At 28.5% G+C, this 23,788-nt stretch overlaps 2 protein-coding genes across 3 annotated transcripts; both read left to right on the forward strand.

Annotated features, from left to right (window-relative positions):
* Positions 1 to 13,363: 13,363 nt before the first annotated feature.
* Positions 13,364 to 20,522, forward strand: LOC114194604 (protein argonaute 4-like). The gene is made up of 23 exons (XM_028084941.1): positions 13,364 to 13,489; positions 14,652 to 14,886; positions 14,966 to 15,174; positions 15,273 to 15,497; positions 15,622 to 15,758; positions 15,857 to 15,954; positions 16,044 to 16,141; positions 16,239 to 16,401; positions 16,495 to 16,611; positions 16,700 to 16,807; positions 17,209 to 17,271; positions 17,357 to 17,470; positions 17,546 to 17,711; positions 17,806 to 17,918; positions 18,019 to 18,156; positions 18,249 to 18,379; positions 18,715 to 18,780; positions 19,165 to 19,228; positions 19,316 to 19,427; positions 19,505 to 19,578; positions 19,735 to 19,829; positions 19,917 to 19,948; positions 20,036 to 20,522. The coding sequence occupies exons 2-23, from the start codon at positions 14,662 to 14,664 to the stop codon at positions 20,194 to 20,196; spliced, it is 2,709 nt and encodes a 902-aa protein (XP_027940742.1). The 5' UTR covers positions 13,364 to 13,489; positions 14,652 to 14,661; the 3' UTR covers positions 20,197 to 20,522.
* Positions 20,523 to 22,127: 1,605 nt separating this feature from the next.
* Positions 22,128 to 23,446, forward strand: LOC114195366 ((R)-specific enoyl-CoA hydratase). Of its 2 annotated transcripts, none has more exons than XM_028085801.1 (4): positions 22,128 to 22,216; positions 22,494 to 22,782; positions 22,930 to 23,045; positions 23,133 to 23,446. In XM_028085801.1, exons 2-4 carry the CDS (start codon positions 22,507 to 22,509, stop codon positions 23,245 to 23,247), a joined length of 507 nt encoding a protein of 168 aa, XP_027941602.1. In that variant the 5' UTR covers positions 22,128 to 22,216; positions 22,494 to 22,506; the 3' UTR covers positions 23,248 to 23,446. The 2 variants fall into 2 exon arrangements, with proteins under 2 accessions (XP_027941602.1, XP_027941603.1); XM_028085802.1 differs by having other exon boundaries at positions 22,170 to 22,216; positions 22,490 to 22,782.
* The last annotated feature ends 342 nt before the right edge of the window (positions 23,447 to 23,788 follow it).

Genomic DNA, 23,788 nt, shown 5'->3' on the forward strand with positions numbered 1-23,788 from the left:
AGAGGACAAATTCTCTTATATTAAAATCATAGATTAAAACGTAAATTTTCTTCTTTATTTAATTACAATAAATATTTACTTAAGCTGGAAATATTTACAATAGAGATGAATAAATTCCTCTAAAAATGTGTGAAAGAAGAAGTGATGGTTGTAGATAAAAGAAAGTGGTGAAAAATGAATGGTAAGGTGAGTGGCGTATTCTGTGTGATAATGCCAAGTCTGTGCAACCACCATTATTGACACCACCTAAAGTGGTTGGGAGGATCCAAATTGGTTTAATAATTTATGGCTGTGGTGCTGCACATCGTGACTTTCGTCAACGGATCCATTCACTATTTTTTTTGTTAGGTTTAAATATATTTTTAATCATTAAGTATAAGTAAAATTTAAAATTAGTTATTTTTTAAAAAATTTGATCAATTTAATCACTCATCTTTAAAAATATGTGATAAATTTAGTCATTTTAATCGAATTTTGTTAAGTTTATATGACGTTTTAAACGTATTTCATGATAATATTTGAATTGTTTACGACGTTTCATATATTTTCGCTTCAATATTAACTCAATTATTATAATAAAATACATTTAAAATGACAAATAAACTTAATAAAATTTGATAAAAAATACTAAATTTATACATTTATAAAGATGAATAACTAAATTGATATAAAATTTTGAGAAAAAACTAATTACAAAATTTACTAAAACTTCAAGAACAAAAAACATATTTAGCCATTTTTTGTTACAAGCATTGTCATCTTCTAATATCTTTAACTGCCATTTTTTATTTCTCAACTATATTGGTTAAAATGGGTATATATAGATAAAATAATGTGTAAGGAGTGTTTACTAGAATTTTATTTTTATTTTTTTACTAGATTAGAAATATATAAATTTTTGTAAGAAATGTGTACTTACGAACGAAAACATCTAATACGTAAAAGTTAGTAATATAAGAATTTAGAAAAACGTTTAGTTTTTGGTATTGTAGGATTGGAGATGTGAGACAGTTAAAAAAATATCATTATAACTTGTTTTATCGATAAATATTATTTGATAGTAAAATCAGTTTAACTTATAATTTTTCTCATCCTTTCTTTTAAATTTTACAAGGCAACTTTATATCTCCTACATATTAGTGAGAAATTAAATTGATATTCTCTCTCACTTTCCTTTCAACTGGTATCATTAAATTAATCTTATAGTTCTATTATACTGGGAATGAATGAAACATTTTTAGAATATCATTTATTTTTATAAAATAATTATAAATTTTCGTGATAAAATATGTCGTTAATATAGAAATAGTTTTAAAGAGTATTTGTCATGTCTATTTATTTATTTTTATTCTTTTGTGTTGATAGTTAAATGATAGAGATACCGAGACAAAAAGTTTTAAACTCTCGTAACTTATGTAAGAAGTGGTTACTCATATGTTATGTTGTTTAGGTGGATTTTACCTTGTGCTTATATAATAATGAAAGGTTTGGTCAACAAAAAATGGTTAGTTCCCGTCCCATTTTTTGTCTACAAAAAGTATCGGATCGACCTGATCTGTCAGTAAAAAAATAGATTGGACAATTCAATCTGTTCTATTTCAAGACGGGCCCATGATTGGTCTCTTACTTTTTTTTAAATTTTTTTTTTTACTTTTTTATTTCTTTTTTTATTTTTTTAAATTTTTGTTTATAAATATTTTATACATATAAATATGTTCACATAATATTAAAAATTTATTTATTTTTAATTATTTTTTAATTTTTAAACATAAAAAATTTAAAAAAAAGGTTGACAGACGAGAGTGGGCTGACCCTCTTTTTATCCGTTAGTTGGGTGGACTAGACGCACCAAATCATAGTAGATTAGCGGATTGAAAATTTTAACCTGATTCGTGCTTTTTTTTTTATGAACTGATAAACATGACTCGTTTTGACATCTCTAATTACCAAATATAAATAATTAATTAAAAATAAATAAACTTAATTGAAAAGAAAGCCAGATAAATTATCTTGTCTTTTAGAGCTGGAATCATGTAAAAGGTATAAAAAGAAAAGATTCGTAAAAACCTGTTGTATATAAATTTGTAATTATTTTGCTTCAACGTTATCTCTCTGTATTGTTTTATGTTTTAGAAGTATTGATTTGCATTATATTTTTTGTTTTTTTTCGTCTTCTTAGCATCGTGCTTCAGTTTGAAATTTTTTACTTTGTTAATAATTGTGTTTGGACATATGTTTTTATAATGATTTTGAAGACTTTGTGAAGAGTACAGTTGCATATTCTCAGATTTTATGTTTTTTCTACATCCTATTTTAAAAAAAAAGGTGATTCTTTTGGGTTGTTCTTTTATTTTATTTTATTTTTAAATTAATATTTGAGAAAAACGTTTATCTCATGGAAAAGTTTTTTATAATTTTAGACAATTTAGTTTTAATTAAGGAAATTAATTAGGTCAATTGAATGTATTTTGGAAAATTTGGAACAATAACAACGTTAACATAATTAATTTCATTAATATATTAAATCATCTAAAATTTTAAAACTTTCCTTATAAAATAAATAAATAAATAAAGTGTTATTTTATTATATTCGAGTTTTTTTAAAATTAAAAATAAATATAATTAAAAAAACAAATTCACGGATAAATATAAAAAGTTTTAAAACTCACCCTACCAAAAAAAATCAAAAACATTGAAAATAAAAGAAAAATCTTACCAAAATAAAAATGTGCGTCTATACACAATTTCATGAAATTTTAAATAATGATTCTTAACAATTAAACAAAATCTTAGAACATGTTACTAGACATTATTTAAAATATAAAAGAACAATAAAAACGATTTAAAAAAAGTAAGTCATGAAACTAAGCTTTATCACAAAATAATTATAAATCATAATTGTACTTTAGAAGAGGGATTTTACTAAATTTCAAAAAATTATTTAATAATTAAAAATTAACATTCTTAACACTTCCATGATATCACAAAACTAATAAAATAAGACATTTTGTAATAATATCTAAAATGGTTGAAGTATGAAATACATTAATACAACTTCTCAAGAAATAAGACTATAAAAATATGATATTTCTACAATCACGTAAAATCAACCAAAGTTGTATATCGAAATTAACTATTAATGCTTCCAAAACATACAACGAATCTATTTGTTGGCTCCTCATTCTCTAATGGTGTTCCTAATCCTGCATCTTCATCTGCTCACACCAATAGAATGATAATTGAAAAAGAAAGAGACAACCACAAACAAGACAAATAGACACAAGAGGGTTAGCTAATTTGTAAAAGGAAAATCATATCTTAATAAAACATGTTACATCACAATACAATGCACTCCAAACATTAATACACAAATGTATACCATTAAATCAAAGACTCTTATAAACTCATTTATCCGAATACATGCATTTAACGTCGGAATCACTAAAGACATGCACTTGTGGTGACATGTACTGTTTTGTAGAGCCATTGCTAATGAGTTTCATTTTATCATTAATGAGGTTAATCCTTTTCACGTTTGAGACCACTATCCTACCTTCAAAATATGACCTTGTGTGACTCTCGTTACATACCACATAACTCGTTATACACTATACGAGTGTCAATGGTTATTACAGTGTTAGGATGTAGCCTTGTTTAAATCCATACATCAATGCATACAGTGTCAAATCTTGACAAATTCAATAATATACTCAAAATTTATAAACTTAATACTATTACCACTAATTCAATAAAAAATAATATGTAATTTATTATCGTCATGACTATAAAAAAATGTTCACATATTTAAAAGATTGTCCATCGTTTTTTCATATTCTTAACTCATCAATAATTGAATCATATAACTAAATTTTTCAGCTATTTTTTTCAATATAAATAATCATATCATCTGCAAAATATTCATCTTCCATTTTATTAATATGCATAGATTAATTCAAAAGTCTTCACAAACTTTCATTCATTTATGCGATGAACAACTATATTATCTTGTTTTCATATTCACTAGTAGTTTTTCTTTTGTCAATTCTAAAAAATGAATTTAATTTTTTGTTTTTCATTAATATACTTATTCAAAAAAAGAAGTTTAAGACTAAAGAATAATTTATCATAATCTAATAAAAAATTAAAAGACATAATTATTAAAAAAATGATAATCAAGTTACAATTAAAAACCGACTATGAAAAATCACATAATACATAATTTGTTATTCTATATTCATAAAAGATAAATATACAAAATGGTCATGAGATGAAAAATAATGTTAAATATTAAATAAATATTTCACTATCAAGTAAGATAATAGATAATTTTCCTTTTTCTTTAATAGTGGAAGATAAGATAGGAAAAATAAGGACATAAATAATGAGAATTATTATTTTTCAGTAACAAAAGAAAACACATAAGTGTGAGAGACTAGTACAACATGTAAGAAACAATAAACTAATACAAGTAGGCAAAATCAATTAATCTTCTATCATTTCCTTTAGCACAACAATTAACTGATATTTATACAAAACCTTTTGCACCAGCACCATTTAGATCCATATTTTCCAAACTCGAAATGATTAACATATATTATCAGTTTGAGGAGGGCTAATATAGGTACAAAAATTTATTTCAAAATCAATTTCTAATTATTATGGCTTTTGTTACGGTGTCAATGCCTTATTTTTAGCCCTAATATTATTAATCTATTTCAATATAGTTTTCTTACCTTATATTTATGTTTTATGTATATATACATTACCTGGGTGCTTCCTATCATAAATAAAATAGGAACTCTTCTACTTTTGATTACCAATTTATTAGTAAAAAATTAATTGAAAATAAAATAAAAATTATCTTAATAAATTTTTTTCATTATTATATTTTGTTTTATTTTTTTGTTATTTATTAACATTAAATGTTGTACTTTATAGAAGAAGAAAAAAAATACTTAATTTAATATTTATTAATTTTTCAATATACTACTATCTAATTTAAAAAGATACAAATAATTTTTTTTTAATATATATAATTTAAAAAGATTCAAAACACATATAATCTTAAAAAAAATATTTGGGAGCTATGACCTTGATATGCCCTTCAATCCTCTGCCACTAAATGTATACACTAAAAAAGTCACACATTCAATGGGATTCCTACTCTAAAAATGCCCTACATCCATTCATACCATTTTAAAGTGTAATAAAATAAAAACTTCTTTGAACAACATAATAATAGGAACACAGATCAAAGAATGTGAAAAACAACAAAACAGAACACACAACAGAATGATGCTCAATGGTAACAGGGTGCCCTCAACCTTGAAACTCACAAGTCTCATTGTCAAGGGAACAATCAGCAGCAACTTCTAGCTTTTTGACTTAAGTTCACTTACTTGAACGCGCTTAACGAACGCTTGGCGTCAGGACTACTAAAGTTCTTTTACTTAAGTATGCTCAACATCAATATATATATACGAAAATGTACAATTTCTTTATTATAATAAATTTATTTTAATTTTGTTTGTAAAATTAAACTGATTTAAATAAAATATTAACATATGATAGAACATACTTCATACAATTTTATAAAGATATTAATCATATATTTTTTAAATATTATGATATATATATATATATATATATATATATATATATATATAAAAGGTGAGAAAAGGTAGTTTAAGATGAATAAAAAAGATTTTTATAAAAATTATATTTTTTAGCAACATCTATATAAAAAATTCAAGGATCAAATTTAAGTTTTAGATAAAGTAATAATGACCATAAAAGGGGAATTCACCACCTTTTTAACTTAAGATTTTGTATTGAAAATAATTTTTTATATTAATTTGACTCATATTTATTTAATGTTATATTCTCTGAAAAAAATCAACATATTAGTAACTTAAAAACACGGCAGGTAATTGATTAAACATTAAGTAAATGGAATTTTTTTTCTTACCCTTAGTTTAATTGTTCGAAAAACAACAATGGAAAGATAGAAGCCAATCAGTTACAACATGCAATAAATGTTTTGGCAATGATGTACAACAGGAAAGAAATTGATATAATACATATATATATATATATATATATATATATATATATATATATATATATATATATATATATATAATTAATTAATTAATTAATTAATAGAGGTAATACTTTTACTTTTTTATTTTGTTTATATATTGATATTTTTGCACGGGAAAAATTTATAATGTAACATTAAAATATTATTAAAAGTAAAATAGAAGAATATTTATTTATAATAAACGAAGGAGTCACACTGTTATAGATTTTTGTTTTATTACAAAATATATATATAAATAGTAGGATATATTGATGTCCTAACTCATATGAAATATGAAAAATGTAACCAGTTCTACGATATAGAATTCTTTTGATATTTAACTTTATATTACAACAATCAAAACCTCTTTATATCATTTTTGTGTTAACAAAGTTTTGATTAGAAATAATACTATGTTTATTGTTTTAAAGGTGTGGTAAGTGATATTCTTTTATTATTATGTATTTCTATACTTTTCAAATGAATATGTGTTTGCGTTTTGTCCTTTAAGGACATCTTCAAATATATTACAAAATTAGTTTTCTCTCTTATATCATGTATCTTATTTTGAAGTACTATTATTTTTTTTACAACCTATTAATACTATTATTACTCTGAGTTTATTATTAATCTTCTTGATAACTAGCTAAATAAACTAGATGTGTAACATCCCATTTAACAATCTAAACCATCAAACAAAACATTACATATTTGATAGTTCAAAACATAGAACCCAAAATATAAACAATATGTTACAGTCATCCCACAAAACTAGATAAACTGCTATGCAATTTATATACACAACCTGCACTAGAGTTTTCAAAAGAGAAAACACAAGTCTAAACTAAAAACACTAGAATTTCCATAAAACTTTACTGTGCAGCATTTCCTCCTCTTCCCTGCACGGGGCTAGTTGCAAGCTCTTCAACTGATCACACCAATCAGGTGATCATGACAAGGAATAACAAACACCAAAAAGAAAAAAGACAAAAGAAGGGTAAGCTAATGATTTTAAAAGAGAACTTAAATCAATTTTATAATTAATAACATACAAAAAGCACAAATAATCAATTAGTTTCACACAAATTAATAATCTAAGACCCAATTAATCTGGATTCATGCATTGAAGTTGGATCCAGGCAGTTGTGCACTTGTAGTGGCATCTAATGCTCTGCAGAGCGACAAATACAGAGTAAAACTCTACCACATACAAGGTTAGTCCGTTAACACCTATGGTCCTAGGCTAGGACCTCCTGCTCCTCTCACCACATACCCCATTCCTCTCTACTTGAGAATTTGAATGGTTATTAGAGCGTCAGGATAACTGCCAAGACAATCCCTACCTCAATGCATACACTACCACAATCATTGTTAATCCTCCTTGGGTTAGCATCAACCAATCTCAACTTAGTATCATATAAACAATCTCATATCATGTACTCATCATTCATAATAATTAAAAAGCTTCCATAACTACAAAAATATCATTCAAATCACTCAAGAATGCAAGTTTCAATTTCGTACTTACTCGCCCAGCTAGTAACACTCGCCCAACTAGTAACACTCGCCCAGCTAGTATCACTCCCCAGTCACTGGCTGATGCTCACCCAGCTAGTAGCACTAGCCCATCCACTGGTCAGGTATGGAATTTCCTCCTAGAAATTCGCCCAGCTAGTACAACTCGCCCAGCCACTGGCCTATGCTCGCCCAGCTAGTAGCACTCGCCCAACCACTGGTCTAGGACTGGAATTTTCTAACTTAGAAATTCGCCCAGCGAGTATTACTCGCCCAACGAGTATTACTCGCCTAGCGAGTCTACGAATATGCATAATTCCGCAGATAAGTGTTCTGCATAATTATGCAGATCAACTTATTTGCCCAGCGAGTAAGCAAATCTACACAATTCTAGAGAAGTTGATTTAAGCAAAATTATACCTATTCAACCAATCCATACAACCCCAAAACCTCTACAAAGACCATTCAAGTATCACACGTTAATTCTATCAACATAATCACACAAATTGCATCTAATTGCACCTATAGCATACAATTATTCTCAAACATCAGATAAAACCTAAGTATTTATCATTTTCAAACATCACAACCCATTCCACATATCAAACACATCAGTCAATTATAGAATAATCACGTAATAACATTTCTAATAGATTTGTGAGACATGATAAATATTAGCTTCCCTTACCTGAGATACTATACAGACAATTCACAGAGAGTCCAAATACACCTCACAACCCGATAGAGTCCCCAATTCTCCCTAAGAACAACAAGAACATGATCAAAGTGCATCAATAGAACCACTGATCAGTGGAAACACATAAGGAGAACTCAGAAGGCACATGCGGTCTAGAATGATCCGCATGCAATGAGATTTAGACAAAAACAGATAAAAGACCAGAAAATTAACTTACTTTGTTTGAGAAATTGATCGGATAGAAACGTAGGGCGTGTCACAGGAATCCCCCTAGCGGTCTCTTATCGTTGAACAAATGATTACAAGAATCAGAAACTTAGAGAGAAGACAAAGGGGATTTTAGAAACAATTCTTAGAGAGATAAAATGTTTATAACTAATGAAACTCGTTTATTAGATTTCTATTTATATTTAAGATTTTTAATAATAAAATTATCGAGTTCCATTATTTTAAATACTTACTCATTCTAAACTACTATTTTTTAGGTCCTCACAATATACATAAACAATTATATATATATATATATATATATATATATATATATATATATATATATTGCATATCGATAATATAAATAATTAATTTGTCATCTAAATTATAATTCGTAAATTAAGTTTAAAAAATATAAATTATAAAATTATAGATATAAATTATAAATTATATGAGTAAATTAAGTTTTTAAATACATAAGTTATCAAATTTTATACGATTATATTTCCTTTATTTTTTGCTAATGAAAAAGAGGCGTTTAATATATTAATATTCAAAAAAGTAATGGAAAAGATAACATAATAAATAATTAATAATTTGTGGAGCCGTATGATTAACCCCTCTTAGAGATTTGCGAACTATTATTAAAGATTGCCGAAACAAGAATAATTCATCCTTTTTGTACAAACCTACATTACATATTATAAATATAAAAAATGTTCTCTTTATTTTTAACTATTAGCGAAATAAAATGGATTAAAAATAGTTAACACTACATGTTTTCTATATTTTTCTTATTTTAACCTTTTCAAAAATAATGAATTTGATTGATTTATTTTTTAAATAAATTATATTTATCATTATATCAAAAGCTATACTCAATAATCAGAATGTAATTTTTTTTTATTTAAAGATGTAACTGTCCAAACGTCACAATTAAATTATGAAATTATAATTATGATCTGACTCACTTAACCTTCGTCATGAAACAATTAATGTTACTTGCAATAACCTTCACGTCGTCATCAACTTGATAGAATGGAAGAGAGTGGAAACACTAGCAAAGGCTCACCACAGAGTGAGTAATTTTTGTTTCCTTCTTAGCTCAGAGAAGAGGAAGAGGTATTGTTCATGCTTTAGGGGTGTGCTTGTCTTTCTGGTTAGTGAATAACAGAGACTTTACCTCACCATTGAGGTAATTACTGCAGAGAATCCAAAAATGTTAGGAAGTGTAAAACAAACCTTGGAGGTGCAGGAAAAAAATCTTTGTTAAACATAGAAACATAGATCTCCATGGAATCTCCCATGTATTAATGTTGGAAAGCCCAAGCAGCCAACATATTTTCCTGTTGAGTTATGAGTTATACTTTGATGATTTGTTTTTGTTTAGTCACAATATGAAATTGTTCATGGTTGAATAACTTTCTATCCCACTTATGTTGCTTAGCTTTAATTATAGATACAAAACTTTTTTAAATGAAAAAGATAGTTATTTAGAACAATACATCATCTAGTAAAGGTGAAAAAAAAAAAGAAACTATGAACATTAGTCATTATATAAAAAAAAAAAACGACAAAGCAAATTAACAAACTAAACTATTTTTTTCTAAAAAATCATGAATTAAGAAAAACAAAAGTTGAATTTATTTACTTGAGAAAAATAGATCAAAGGAATAGATGAGATTGAAATAACAATCAACTTTTTAAATAATTATAAGTGTTCCTTAGACATTCATATCTTAAACAAAAATGATTTTTTGTACAAACAACTTTTTTACTAAATTACTAAATAGAGTAATTTTGTTATTTTTTATTGAAATTACAAAAAAATAATAATAAAGTTTTAGGGTTCATTTTATTAAAAATAGTTGTTTATTGAAGTTTGTCAAACTATCATTTATCTTATAACTATAAATTATTCTCAAAAGTTGTTTTATAGGGCTAAATAAAAATTTAGCCGCTAAACCTTTTTCGGTAAAATATTTTAAAATATTAATGGTTAGAAGTACATTATAATTAAATTGATTTTTGGTAAAATATTTTACAATATTAATGCTTAGAAGTACATTATAATTAACATGATTTTTGAATATTTAAACTTTATTTGTTATTAATTAAGATTAAGATTATATACCGTAATATTAAAATATGTTTTTATTAAATAAATGATCCATTACAAAAAAAATCATTGTGCAATTTATTGCATTACAACCATATGAAATACTTAAAATTAAAATCAGTTTTAATTTATAAATAGAAAATAACTAAATTAAATTTAATGTTTAAATACATAAAAGGTCAATTGATCTATTATTAAGAGGAGACTTAAAAATGATGATAAGGTTGTAGAAAGATATATTATGTTTCAAATATGAAGATTGAAAAATCTTGGATGTGGTGAAGGACTTTACTATGAATCGTAGTGGTGGGGAGATATTGCGACAACATGTGAGGTGGACAAGAACATAATTGATTCATTATAAAAATAAAATTGAGTGTATGTAAAAGTAATAAAATAAATTTTGGAAAAGATAATTGGGTTGAGAAAATTTGGTTAACAAATAACTATCAAAGATTATATATACAAACTCAATTTCAAAGGAAGATATATGAGGTGATTTTGGTTTTGGATTTATGACAGGTGGTAATGGTTTATACCTTGGAGAATAAATTTGTTTGAGTGAGAGAAACCTGACGAATTTATCCAAACAACTAGAAAGTATAAACTGACACAGGATGATGAGTGGTATTAAAGGGATGATAAAACCTATCAATAAGCAGTGAAATCAGTTAATTAAGAATTAACTTTTGAAAGTAATGTTCAGAAAGAACTCAAATATGACAAGTGTGGAAACCTAAAACATTGTCATAAACTCAACTTTTGACCATGAAAAACAATCTACACAATAAAAAATATAATTGGATGGAAAGTAGTGCATATGTATGTGCAATACTGACGATGAAACTGTTAGTAATATATTTTGTACTTATAAGGTAATAACACATGTAAGACAGTTAAAAAACAGATAAATAAATTTTATATTTATCATAATAGTGTAAAAATATATCTTAAACCATTCGAACAACTTTGGTATAATAATAAATGTAATTAAGTGTCTTGTTTTTAAATTATTTCCAAATATTGGATTTTTTTACTATTATGTGTATTAGGTTCAATTTTGTTTTCTTTTCAACTTTTTATCTTATTTTATGGTTTTTTGTATGAGGGGTGGGGCAACCTCTTGCCCCTTTTAATTCATATTTATTATTGTTAACAAACACAAAACCTCAATCGACTTAATTAAAAATATAATAATTTTCAACAAATTTAGAAGAATTTAATGGATAACAGTGAAAACTGCGTTACAATGAGGTGAAATAAAATCTACAACATTGTCATACAAAATCAAATTAATAGACTGAATCGATTTATATTAATAACATACAACTAAAAAAACATTTTTATCTTTTAATATATTCTTCTAACAAGTAGGTATATTTTAATTTTTAAATTAAAATTAAAATCAAAATATTTATTATATTTAAATGAAATTCTATATTTTAGTAACTAATAATTTTTTAAAATTATTTTATCATTAATGTATCCTTTTATAGATATAAAAGATATTATAATAAATACATGTCATAAATTTTAACTATAAATTATATAATTTGTTTATAAATATGATGTATATTCAAGCCGTGAATATAATATAATATGATTTTGATCCTTTCATTTCCGATGAAAATTGAAAATAGTATTTTTTTACTCAAACTTTTTTATCAATTCAGTTTTCATTTTTAAAATATAGGTAAATTTAGTCATTTTAATTAAATTTTATATTAAATATTTGTTTTCTATCTTTAAAATTTAGGTAAATTTAGTAATTTTAATCAAATTTGGTTAAATTTTTAAAATTTATTTGATAATTTAAACGCCAAATCTGATAACATTATCGTTGATACAATCAAATTAATTATCACACATTTACAATATTATTAAGAAAATAGTCAACAAAATAAATATAATATTAATTTTTAACCAATAAAATTTTATAAAAACTATATTAAAGGACTAATTAAATAAAATAAGAAATAAAAAAATAAACATGAAAAAGATAAGAAGATGTAAAATAACAATAAGTATTAATTTAAATTTTTAAAGTTAGATGACTAAATTAAACTAATTATAAGTTTTACTAAAAATTAAAAGAATAAAATTATATTTAACTTCAATTTTTTAATCAACTCAACCGCCCAACCAAGAAAAGGAAAAACAAAATTCAACTATTTACAATTATTTGATTCAATTTTCGGTTTAGATTAGGTTGATCACGTTTTTCCTATCGACAGCCATACCACTAATTTAAATAAGTTTTATTTATTTTTTGTAATAATTAGTTTTTAATTCGTTAGTAAATAAGAATAAATGTTGGGAGAAATGGGTCTTCCATGCCATCATAATCACCTTTCTCCACCTTTTTAACAGTTATTCATTTATTTATTTTAGTTATATCTAATTAATATTTTGGTGATTATATATATATATTAACTTCTGTATGTCTTAGATGACCGAAAGATGTACTTGCTGTAATTATTATTTTTTGATGATTATCCACATTAATTTTTTTATTTTGAAAAACGGAATTATATCCGAACCCAAAGCCACAAACAAAAGTGAATGGGAAAATAATTTTTTTATTAGAAGGACAACGTTTTGATTTATTAAAAAAACAAATGATGATAGTAGTGGGGTCCTCTGACGGTATGGTAACCGTCATTAAGATGTGCTTAGATCAAGGCCCTACACGTCAGCCCATCAGATAATCAACGTGTGAGAGGAGTCAGCCCTTTTTCGTTTCCTTTTTATGTTCAGAGGAGACGAACAGGTGTTTACAACTCTCTCTCCCTGCCACTGCTATAAGAGGAGGAGTGGAAACCAAAGTGTTGAAGATTATTAGGGTTTGTGATTACACTCGATTCTGGTGAGTGAAGAACAACCTCTTTATTTTACTAATTTGGCTTTTCATTTAACCTATCTCGTTGTTTGGGTTGCTATATCTCCGGTTGACAAGCTGCATTTTCTGTTTCTGGCCTGTTTCTTTTGCTCACCTCTTTCTCCTTCTGCATGTTGTTGATTCCTGTAGTTTTTATCTGCTGCATGTGTATAAACCTTGATCCTTGTCTTTTTTTCATTTATTTTGAACATAAATGCACATTTTACTTTTGAACATTTTGTTTTCCGCGTTCTGCTTAAGTTTTCTCAGGTTTGTTTAGGTCTCTGATGTAGTGTGAGTATAATAAATTAAATTTCTAGAGTGTTCTGTTTATTTCCCTATTTTTCATCAACATTTCACTGATTTTCACTGATTTGGTATAATCGATTTTTATTTTGGCAAAAAATAAAGTAAATAAGAAACTGTATGCCACATTATCTGTTTTTCCTCTTTTAAACTAGGTTTATTTTGTTACATTATGTATAGTATATTTGTTATCTTTTGTTGTTGTACAGAAATATGTTATAATGTAGGTTTTGCAGATTTTCATGGTTGCATGTCGGTAATATATTAAGTTTTCTGCATTTTGCTCAAGTTTTCTGCATTTTGCTCAAGTTTTCTGCATTTTTCTTGAGTTTTCTGCATTTTGCTTGAGTTTTCTGCATTTTGCATGAGTTTTCTGCATTTTGCTTGAGTTTTCTGCATTTTGCTTGAGTTTTCTGCATTTTGCTTGAGTTTTCTGCATTTTGCTTTAGTTTTCTGCATTTTGCTTGAGTTTTCTGCATTTTTCTTAGGTTTTCTGCATTTGGCTTAATTTTTTTGAGATTTGCTTAGGGTTGGGATCTAGTATGAGTATAATAAATTAAATTTCTATAGTGTTAGGTTTATTTCACTGCAACATTTTACTGATTTGATATAATAGATTTTTTTTTAAAAATTAAATAAGAAACTATATGCTCTATTAGCTGTTTCTCCTCTTTTAAACTAGGTTTATTTTGTTACATTTATTTGCAGTATATTTGTTATTTTCTGTTATTGCGCAGAAATTTGTTATAATGTAGGTTTTGCAAATTGTCATGGTTGCATGTATTAGTTTTGGAACTTTTATGTATTTTATTTTCAACTAATGCGCTTAAGTTATTTCATGTAGAATATAGGAGATGTCTTCTTCCGGGACAAATGGAACTGAGGATGCCTTGCCTCCGCCACCACCTGCTATCCCATCAGATGTAGTGCCTATCAAACTGGAGCCGGACAAGAAAAAGGTTTTGAGGCTTCCAATGGCGAGGCGTGGCGTTGCTTCTAAAGGGAATAAGTTGCGGCTTCTCACCAATCACTTCAGAGTGAATGTTGGAAACACTGACGGTCACTTTTTTCAGTATAGTGTATGCCTTTTTGTTTACTCTGTATTTTTTATTTTCCGTATATGTTGGAGTTGTGTATTCATTGTTTATCTTTGAGCAGGTATCTCTTTCTTATGAAGATGGACGCCCTGTAGAGGGTAAGGGTGTGGGGAGAAAGGTCCTCGACAGGGTTCAGGAAACATATAATTCTGAACTGAACGGGAAGGATTTTGCATATGATGGCGAGAAAACTCTTTTTACCCTTGGCTCTCTTGCCCGTAATCGTCTTGAGTTTACTGTGGTTCTCGAGGATGTTGTCTCTACTGGCAGGTTCATATGTTGTGGTTTTTCATTTTGAATACTGGCTTACATGCGATTATTTTAGCTGTTTAACTTTTTCTGTAAAATTCTGGAACATGTATGGACAGAAATAATGGAAATGCCAGTCCTGAAGGAAATGGAGAATTTAGTGAGAGCGACAAGAAGAGGATGAGGCGCCCAAATAGAGCCAAAACTTTTAAAGTTGAGATAAATTTTGCTTCAAAGATTCCACTACAAGCCATTGTCAATGCTCTGCGTGGACAGGATTCTGATAATTATCAGGAAGCAATAAGAGTTCTTGATATCATTCTGAGGCAGCATGCTGCTAAACAGTGTGTGATTTATACTAATTTCTTATTATTCCATAAATATCATTATTGAATTTTGATAACACTATGGTTTATCTCTTTGTGTGTGTGCCTGTTATTATTTACTAACAATAATGTCTATCTGCAGGGGCTGTTTGCTTGTGCGCCAATCATTCTTCCACAATGATCCCAAGAATTTTGCTGATGTAGGAGGAGGTGTGCTTGGCTGCCGTGGATTTCATTCTAGTTTTAGAACCACGCAGAGTGGCTTGTCCCTTAACATAGGTATCATCTGTTGTTTGGACTTCCTTCCTTGTGGTAATTACTTTTGCAGGGAATCCATTCTTCCTAATTGGATTTAATATATTCAAAATAAATTTCAGATGTCTCAACTACAATGATTGTTACCCCTGGGCCTGTGGTGGACTTCCTCATTGCCAATCAGAATGTGAAAGATCCGTTTTCTCTTGACTGGGTGAAGGTAAGCAAATTCTCTGACAAATCTGCACTGTGTTGTGTCATTGGTTTTTGTTTTCAACAATACCATTTTTATTTAATTATTTTGAACAGGCCAAGAGAACGCTGAAAAATTTAAGGATTAAAGCAAGTCCATCCAACCAAGAGTATAAAATTACTGGGCTCAGTGACCTCCCATGCAAAGACCAACTGTATTTCATTATCCTTTTTTGTCATTGTTCATTAATTTTCTACATTTCTGTTATTGTAGCCCGAAAAGTGAGGATTTTAATGGTGTGGATATTTTAGGTTTACCTTAAAGAAAAAGGGTGGGGTGGATGGTGATGATACTGAGGAGGTGACTGTGTTTGATTATTTTGTTAATCGTCGGAACATAGATCTCCGCTACTCAGGTGATCTACCATGTATTAATGTTGGAAAGCCCAAGCGGCCAACATATATTCCCCTTGAGGTATATTTTGTTGACTTGTTTTTGTTTAGTAGACAATTTGAAAATGAAATCGGACATCACTAATTAAGGTTTTTTCCAATTTTTTTTTTCTAGCTTTGCTCTTTGGTATCCCTTCAACGTTATACTAAAGCTCTAACCACACTACAAAGATCCTCTTTGGTGGAGAAGTCCAGGCAGAAGCCGCCAGAGAGGATGAGAGTGTTGACAGATGTTAGTCTCTTTGTAATTTTTTTTGACCAATTGCTATGATTCAAACAAACATTTATAGATGGAGCTGATGTTACTTCTATTATTTCAGGCTTTGAGTCGAAGCAATTATGGTTCTGAACCTATGCTTCGTAATTGTGGTATTTCTATCAACTCTGGCTTTACTGAAGTTGAAGGTCGTGTTTTACAAGCTCCAAGGGTAAATATTTTAATGGTTTTCTAATTATGTCAGTACTTTGAATTGTCTATTGTCTGTCTTATTTGTATATTTAGATTTTATACACGTCATTAAAATTGAAATTTGAACTGAACACTATCCAATCTTTTGCTAAATTGATTTTTTAAATACTGCTTTGTTAATTTTTCTAAAAATGGTTGTAAGTTGGCGTTCCCTTGTCTTTGGTTTATTCAGTCAATGTGTGAGTGATGGCTTTCTTTTGTAGGTATTATCATTGTTTTATGTATTTAGACATTAGATTTACCAGTTTTTATGTTCGTATGATCAATTTTTATGTGCTGTCTAAGACAAATTATAAACTTTGATTTATTAATTATCAATGTTTTGTTGAATCTGAAACTGATAATAAACATTATGTTCAGTTAAAGTTTGGAAATGGGGAGGATTTCAATCCCCGAAATGGGAGGTGGAACTTCAATCAAAAGGTATATTTAATTCAGCTTCTCTTCTACATTTGTTCTTCTTAGTTAACTGTTCGGATTTTTCGTTGACTGGACTTTTTTTCTCCAGAAATTAGTAAGGCCTGTAAAAATTGATAAATGGGCTGTGGTTAACTTTTCTGCCCGATGTGATGTACGAGGACTTGTTAGGGATCTCCTCAAGTGCGGTCAAATGAAAGGAATTGTAAGTTTTCCATTTAAATGTTCACTTGGAAGCATAATAAACATGCTGACTATATTTATTATTTGTTTTTGATAGGCGATTGAGCAACCTTTTGATGTATTTGAAGAAGATTTTCGCAATAAACGATCCCCACCTCTGGTTAGAGTGGAGAAAATGCTTGAGTTCGTGCAGTCTAAACTTCCAGGGGCTCCACAATTTCTCCTTTGTCTTCTTCCTGATAGGAAAAATTCTGAACTCTATGGTAATGTATATGATTATCCTTAACTGTATATTACTGCTTTGCATATGTAATTGTTTAAGTTTCATTATTGATTAAAATTAATTGAACCTGGAAGGTCCGTGGAAGAAGAGGAATCTTGCTGATTTCGGGGTTGTTACACAGTGTATAGCGCCTCAAAGGGTCAATGATCAGTATTTAACCAATGTTCTACTGAAGATCAATGCCAAGGTATGTTATTTTCATTGTCTTGTTTCTTTTTTTGGTAAATATATTTATACTGTACATCTTGTATTTCGTTTGTTATCACTGATTTTTATTTGTTGTGCAGCTTGGTGGCTTGAATTCTATTTTAGGAGCTGAACATGCTCCTTCTATCCCAGTTGTTTCGAGAGCTCCCACCATCGTTATTGGCATGGACGTGTCTCATGGCTCCCCAGGGCAGACCGACATTCCATCAATTGCAGCGGTAATTGTTTAGGTGTCTTGTGTTTTGGTGATGCGCATTTATTTCAAACCAACAATTATTTAACATTGCACAAGTAATATCTTTATGTTTAGGTGGTTAGCTCTCTGGAGTGGCCTCTAATATCAAAGTATAGAGCATGTGTCCGAACCCAGTCTCCTAAGGTCGAAATGATTGACAATTTGTTTAAGAAAGTCTCTGATGGTGTGGATGAAGGCATAATTAGGTAAACGTATATTTGTTTGTAGTACTTGAATTTGACTATTTTTGACATCTATTTTATTAAATTTTGTTTTATTAATAGACGTTATAGATATATATCTTTTATATCTATTGCAGCTATATATGTATACAGTTTTTTATTATCTCTTTTTTAATACACTTGTCCTTACTTTTATGAGTTCATCCGTTTTATTTAACCCCGTTGCTATAGTATTTCTTGCTATATATTATGAAGTCAATTCCAGTTTTATTACAAAATTGGAAAGCAATGTACATTTTTTTTAACATGGTCTGTGTTATATGGAAATATACATTTATTTTTTTATTTTATATTTGCAGGGAGTTACTTGTTGACTTCTATAGAAGTTCTGGGAATAGAAAGCCTGACAATATAATAATCTTCAGGTTAACATTTTCCCGAATTTTAAATTGCGTTTGTACTTATTTTTGTTGTTCTAATGTTTTATTAAGTATTTTGTTCTAGGTCTATGTATTGATTTATTAAATAATCTCCCTTTTTTAATTTAGTGATTAATTTTAGAATGATGCTTTCAAATTACGGTGAAGCGGTATGCTCCGCAAATCTTTATTTTGTAGTTGTTGATTTTTTATTATTTCGTGAATATTTGAAACATTTTGTATTTTGTTATGGCTGTAGACTCATACTTATGGTATTCTGCCGTAGGACAATAGTTTTTGTTGATGCATACATATTTATTGCTTTTTACGTCTTCCTCAAACATCAGTTTTGTTATTGTTCTTTATTGGATTATATTTTGTTCTATTTAGGGATGGTGTCAGTGAGTCCCAGTTCAATCAAGTTTTAAACATCGAGCTTGATCAGATTATTGAGGTGCGTATTTCATGATCTGAACAAACAATATTTTAACTATGTATTTTGTTGAGTATTTTGTGGTTAATGTTTACTTTTTTAAATTAGGCTTGCAAGTTTTTAGATGAGAAGTGGAATCCCAAATTTTTGGTTATTGTGGCTCAAAAGAACCACCATACTAAGTTCTTTCAAGCAGATGCTCCCGACAATGTTCCTCCTGGTATCTGAGCTTTGGAAGTTTTGCTAGATTCAATAATATTTAGTTGTTTTGTTATTTGATCTTTTTTCTTTGTGCAGGAACCGTAATTGATAACAAAATTTGTCATCCTCGGAACTATGATTTTTACATGTGTGCACATGCTGGAATGATTGTGAGTATTCAAACTTTCTTGTTCAATTTTTATTTTATCATTACTACTTTTAACGTGGTTTTATGAGTTTGAATCTGTCGTCGAGACGTGCAATTCGTAGTGATGTTTTTGTCACAACTTCCGTGAACATGTTTAATTATTTTGAAACAAATTCAGGGTACTAGTAGGCCTACTCATTATCATGTACTGTTAGATGAGATTGGGTTTTCAGCTGATGATCTGCAGGAGCTTGTGCACTCATTGTCATACGTGTAAGTTGCTGGGTTTTCAATAGATTACTATTTATTCTCTTGGCATTTAGAGTCGTTGGAATAAGATTTTTTTACTTGTGTCAACAGGTATCAGAGGAGCACCACTGCCATATCTGTTGGTAATTTGTCATGATCTTTTTTTTTGCTTTATTTGTTTATTTTTTCTGGTTGTAAGTATGTTTAATTTGGTGATTGAATTTCTGCAGTTGCTCCAATATGTTATGCTCACTTGGCTGCTACTCAGATGGGGCAGTTTATGAAATTTGAGGAAAGATCGGAGACAGCTTCTAGTCATAGTGGAGCTCACCCTGTCCCTCAATTGCCTAGGTTGAATGATAATGTCTCTAGCTCTATGTTCTTCTGCTGAGGAAATTCTAATGCAGCTTTACAAAGGAAACCGGGATGAACTATAATGCTGATTAGTAACTGGGAAGACAATTTGACTTTACTTGGGCTAGACTTGACGCACGAGTGCGCAGTAGGATTTTGAAAGATTATTGCACATGTTCAAGCATTTTGCTCTTGCGTTTACATGTGTTTAATCTTTTGCTCTACTATAATCAAGTACTTCCACATTTTGAAGATAGTTTAATGTTTTAGTATCGTTCGTGCACTATGAACACACGTGGTTTATTGGAATATATCCTTGGTTTATCAAAAGGCTAAATGTGTTTTACTGTGTTCATATGAAAGCATTTTGGTGTCCTACTTTCTCGTTGCTTTATGGTTGATGATATTTTGAACTGAAAAGGCATGATGTCTCCAATGCGTTTAATCTTAGTTTTTGAGGGAGGAGGTTCATTTTTTTTAAAACCTAGTTTCCTCATTTACTTTATTGCAATTTGTTATATTCTTTTATTTTGGTAGTTCAAATTATGCTTACCCTGGAAAGTCAAAATGTTTGACTTTGATTTTTGTGTTTTTAATGTTTACGTGTTTTCATTCAAAGATGTTTACTTCAAATAATTAACTTTACAATTTTATATAAATTGTTAGTTGAGGATTTGAATTAAATAGCAGCTGAATTTGCAAAGATAAAACTGGTTTACTCTATAGCTATGAGTTTTACAAATCCAAAATATTCTAAAGCTATTGTAGTAACGTGTGGTTTGCTTCCCTGGTCTCAAATGAAAGTGATTTTTAAGTTAATTTGATTCAGAGGAATGTGAAATATAAGTTCCATTTTAAGTTTCACAAGGTACTAATGTGAATAATTTAAAAACAAAAGAAGTTTGTTACAAATGTTTGAATTGTTTGTTTGCAAAATCAAAGTTTTTTGTTAGCTTTTATAACAAACTATATATATTTTTATCTTCTAAAAATTAATAAGATGATATAATAAAGAATATGGATAGATCACTAATTTTGTTCGATTTTTATTTTCCAACATCTCTTAAGTTAAACTAATTGTGAATTTTGTAATTACAATATTTAGTAAGTATTCAAATAAATTTTCAAAATTTCAAAACTTTGTGAATACATAATATCTGTTGTTGCACTACCAAGAGTTTCATGCTTTACCGCGGTTTTTATACTGAAATACTTTAGTTGTTGGTGCTTTATAATTTTTTTTTTATGCATGAATAATTTTTTTTCAACTCTACCCGGAATACTAGCTGCAATTGTAATTTTTGTATGTCATTGAGAGTATCATTGGTGACCCTGTAAAACGAAATATATATTTCATTTTCGATTAAATATTATTCTTATTTCTCTCTTGCAAAGCCTAGTCAGATTTGAATATATTATTCAATATCATAGATATTTCTTTCTGTTATAAAACATTTGTTATTAGCTTAAATAAATCTATTAACAATTACTATTTTCTCATATTATTAATATATTAATTGATTTTCCTTATTATTTATAATTCTGTATAATATAAAACTTATTCTTTTATGAAAATCAACACGTTTAATAATTAAGAAAAATAAATAAATATTTTTATTTAAATATCTCAATAAATTTAACATGTCAAATGCGTGAATTTCTTAACTCGCCTTCAATTTATATAGACAAATTAATTGAAGTAATAATACAAATAAAAGTTGATATTCATCTTTACATAAAAAAAGGAGGTATGTTACGCACAAAAAACTTTTGAATGGTTTAAGATCCAACATTTTAAAATGTCTGAACTTATTTAAACTTGATAGGTATTTATTTAATAGACATATGTGGAATAATCTGTTCTATTTTCATCTCTATTCAACCGTTATGATCCTGTGTCAAATAGTCACATTTCTTTATTTTTTAAATATATTTTTTCAAAGACAAATTTTTTCCGATTCTAAATGTTAAAATTTATACAACCTACGAAAACGGCTTTATATAATATACTATATAAATAAATAGGAAGGGAGTAAAAATAGTCCAAACTTACCAAGGTCCGTTCATAAAATGCTGTATTTTATGATATCGCAGTTTCACAATCTTTTGTTTTACATCAACTTTTCTGTGGATAAAATTCGATTCATGTTACATTTAGTTGTGACATGTATTCAAATATTGCCATGCAGGGTAGCTGTTTGTTAAAATGCTTTAACCAAAAGAAAATTTGCATATCTGTTCTGCGTTTTCTTTTTACCGTAATGACGTACACTGTACTTGGTCTTTAGTTGTGGGAATCCTAAGGTGAACTTTACTTGAATTTCACTTAGTCAGGAATTTCGCAAGAATGTTCATCAGGAGTTTACAACGTACCAAACTTCAGTGTCTGAAACTAAGAGGCTTTGCATCGGTAACTCCTCAAGAAGTACTTAAGCCAGGGGATGTGTTTAGAAAAGCAAGGGCTTTTACTGAGGAAGATGTTCTCCAGTACGCCAAGGTGAGTTTTGATTCTAACCCTTTGCACACTGAGTCTGCTGCTGCCAAAGATGTTGGATTTGAAGGTCCACTGGTACACGGGATGCTTGTGGCTTCTCTCTTTCCTCATATCATCTCCTCACGTTTTGTAAGTTTAAACCTCTCTCCCTCTTCAAACTTTAATTGCTTCCCATGGAAATCGAAGAGATTGACATCCATAATATGAAGTTATGTATTCAATCATTCTGATTCTTCCCTGGCTCCTTCACTTTTCTAATATCATGGATAATTGCAGCCTGGAGCTGTGTATGTATCTCAAAACTTGAATTTTAAGTTCCCGGTCTATATTGGAGATCAGATTATTGCTGAAGTGCAAGCAACCAATGTCAGAGCAAATAGAAATCGATATCTGTAAGTTTAGTCCTGTTGGGATTTTATGCACTCTTTTTTAATCAGAGACTGATTAGTGTTTCTTGATGAATGTTTATCGATGTTCAGTGCAAAGTTTAAGACAAGGTGCTTGAAGAATGGTGAACTTATTGTCATTGATGGTGAGGCTGTGGCTTTGTTACCCACCTTGACGGTGGAACAAGAGCAACACGAGGAGCCGTAAAAAATAATCAGGGTTGTAACTGTTAGTCATGATACCTTTTTCCAAGGAAATGTTTGACCTTCAATTTCTACAGTTGTTGCTTTTGTGTTTTAATGGAGACTTGTAATCATTGATCGTGGGTTCTAAATTGTGATTCTTTATCCTGAACAAAAAGACGAATAAAAAAATTGTTTTGTTGTTTTGTTGTTGCTGAAGAAAACACTCATTCTTCATTGTTCGGTGTGTCTTTTTATCATATTTCACAATGGATGCTGTTCCGGATCAAAGGGCACAAAGAGATAGTCTTGTTGATATTCTTGACTTTTCTACCTTCTACTACTAGTGATTTTGAAGGAAATGTTTACTTTTTTTCCTATAAACTTTAACAATTATAATAATTAATAAAGATATCGAATAAAATACTGTTATTATATTAATGTGTTTGTAATACATTTTTTTGATATACACAGTTATCAAAAAAAGACGTATGTCTAATACGAAGTATGTAACTCAGATAACATCTCTCAATGTTTCAACCAAATCATATTAATTCTCACCGTTT

This window comes from Vigna unguiculata, chromosome 8 (genome assembly GCF_004118075.2).
Source record: "Vigna unguiculata cultivar IT97K-499-35 chromosome 8, ASM411807v1, whole genome shotgun sequence".
Taxonomy (NCBI): domain Eukaryota; kingdom Viridiplantae; phylum Streptophyta; class Magnoliopsida; order Fabales; family Fabaceae; genus Vigna; species Vigna unguiculata.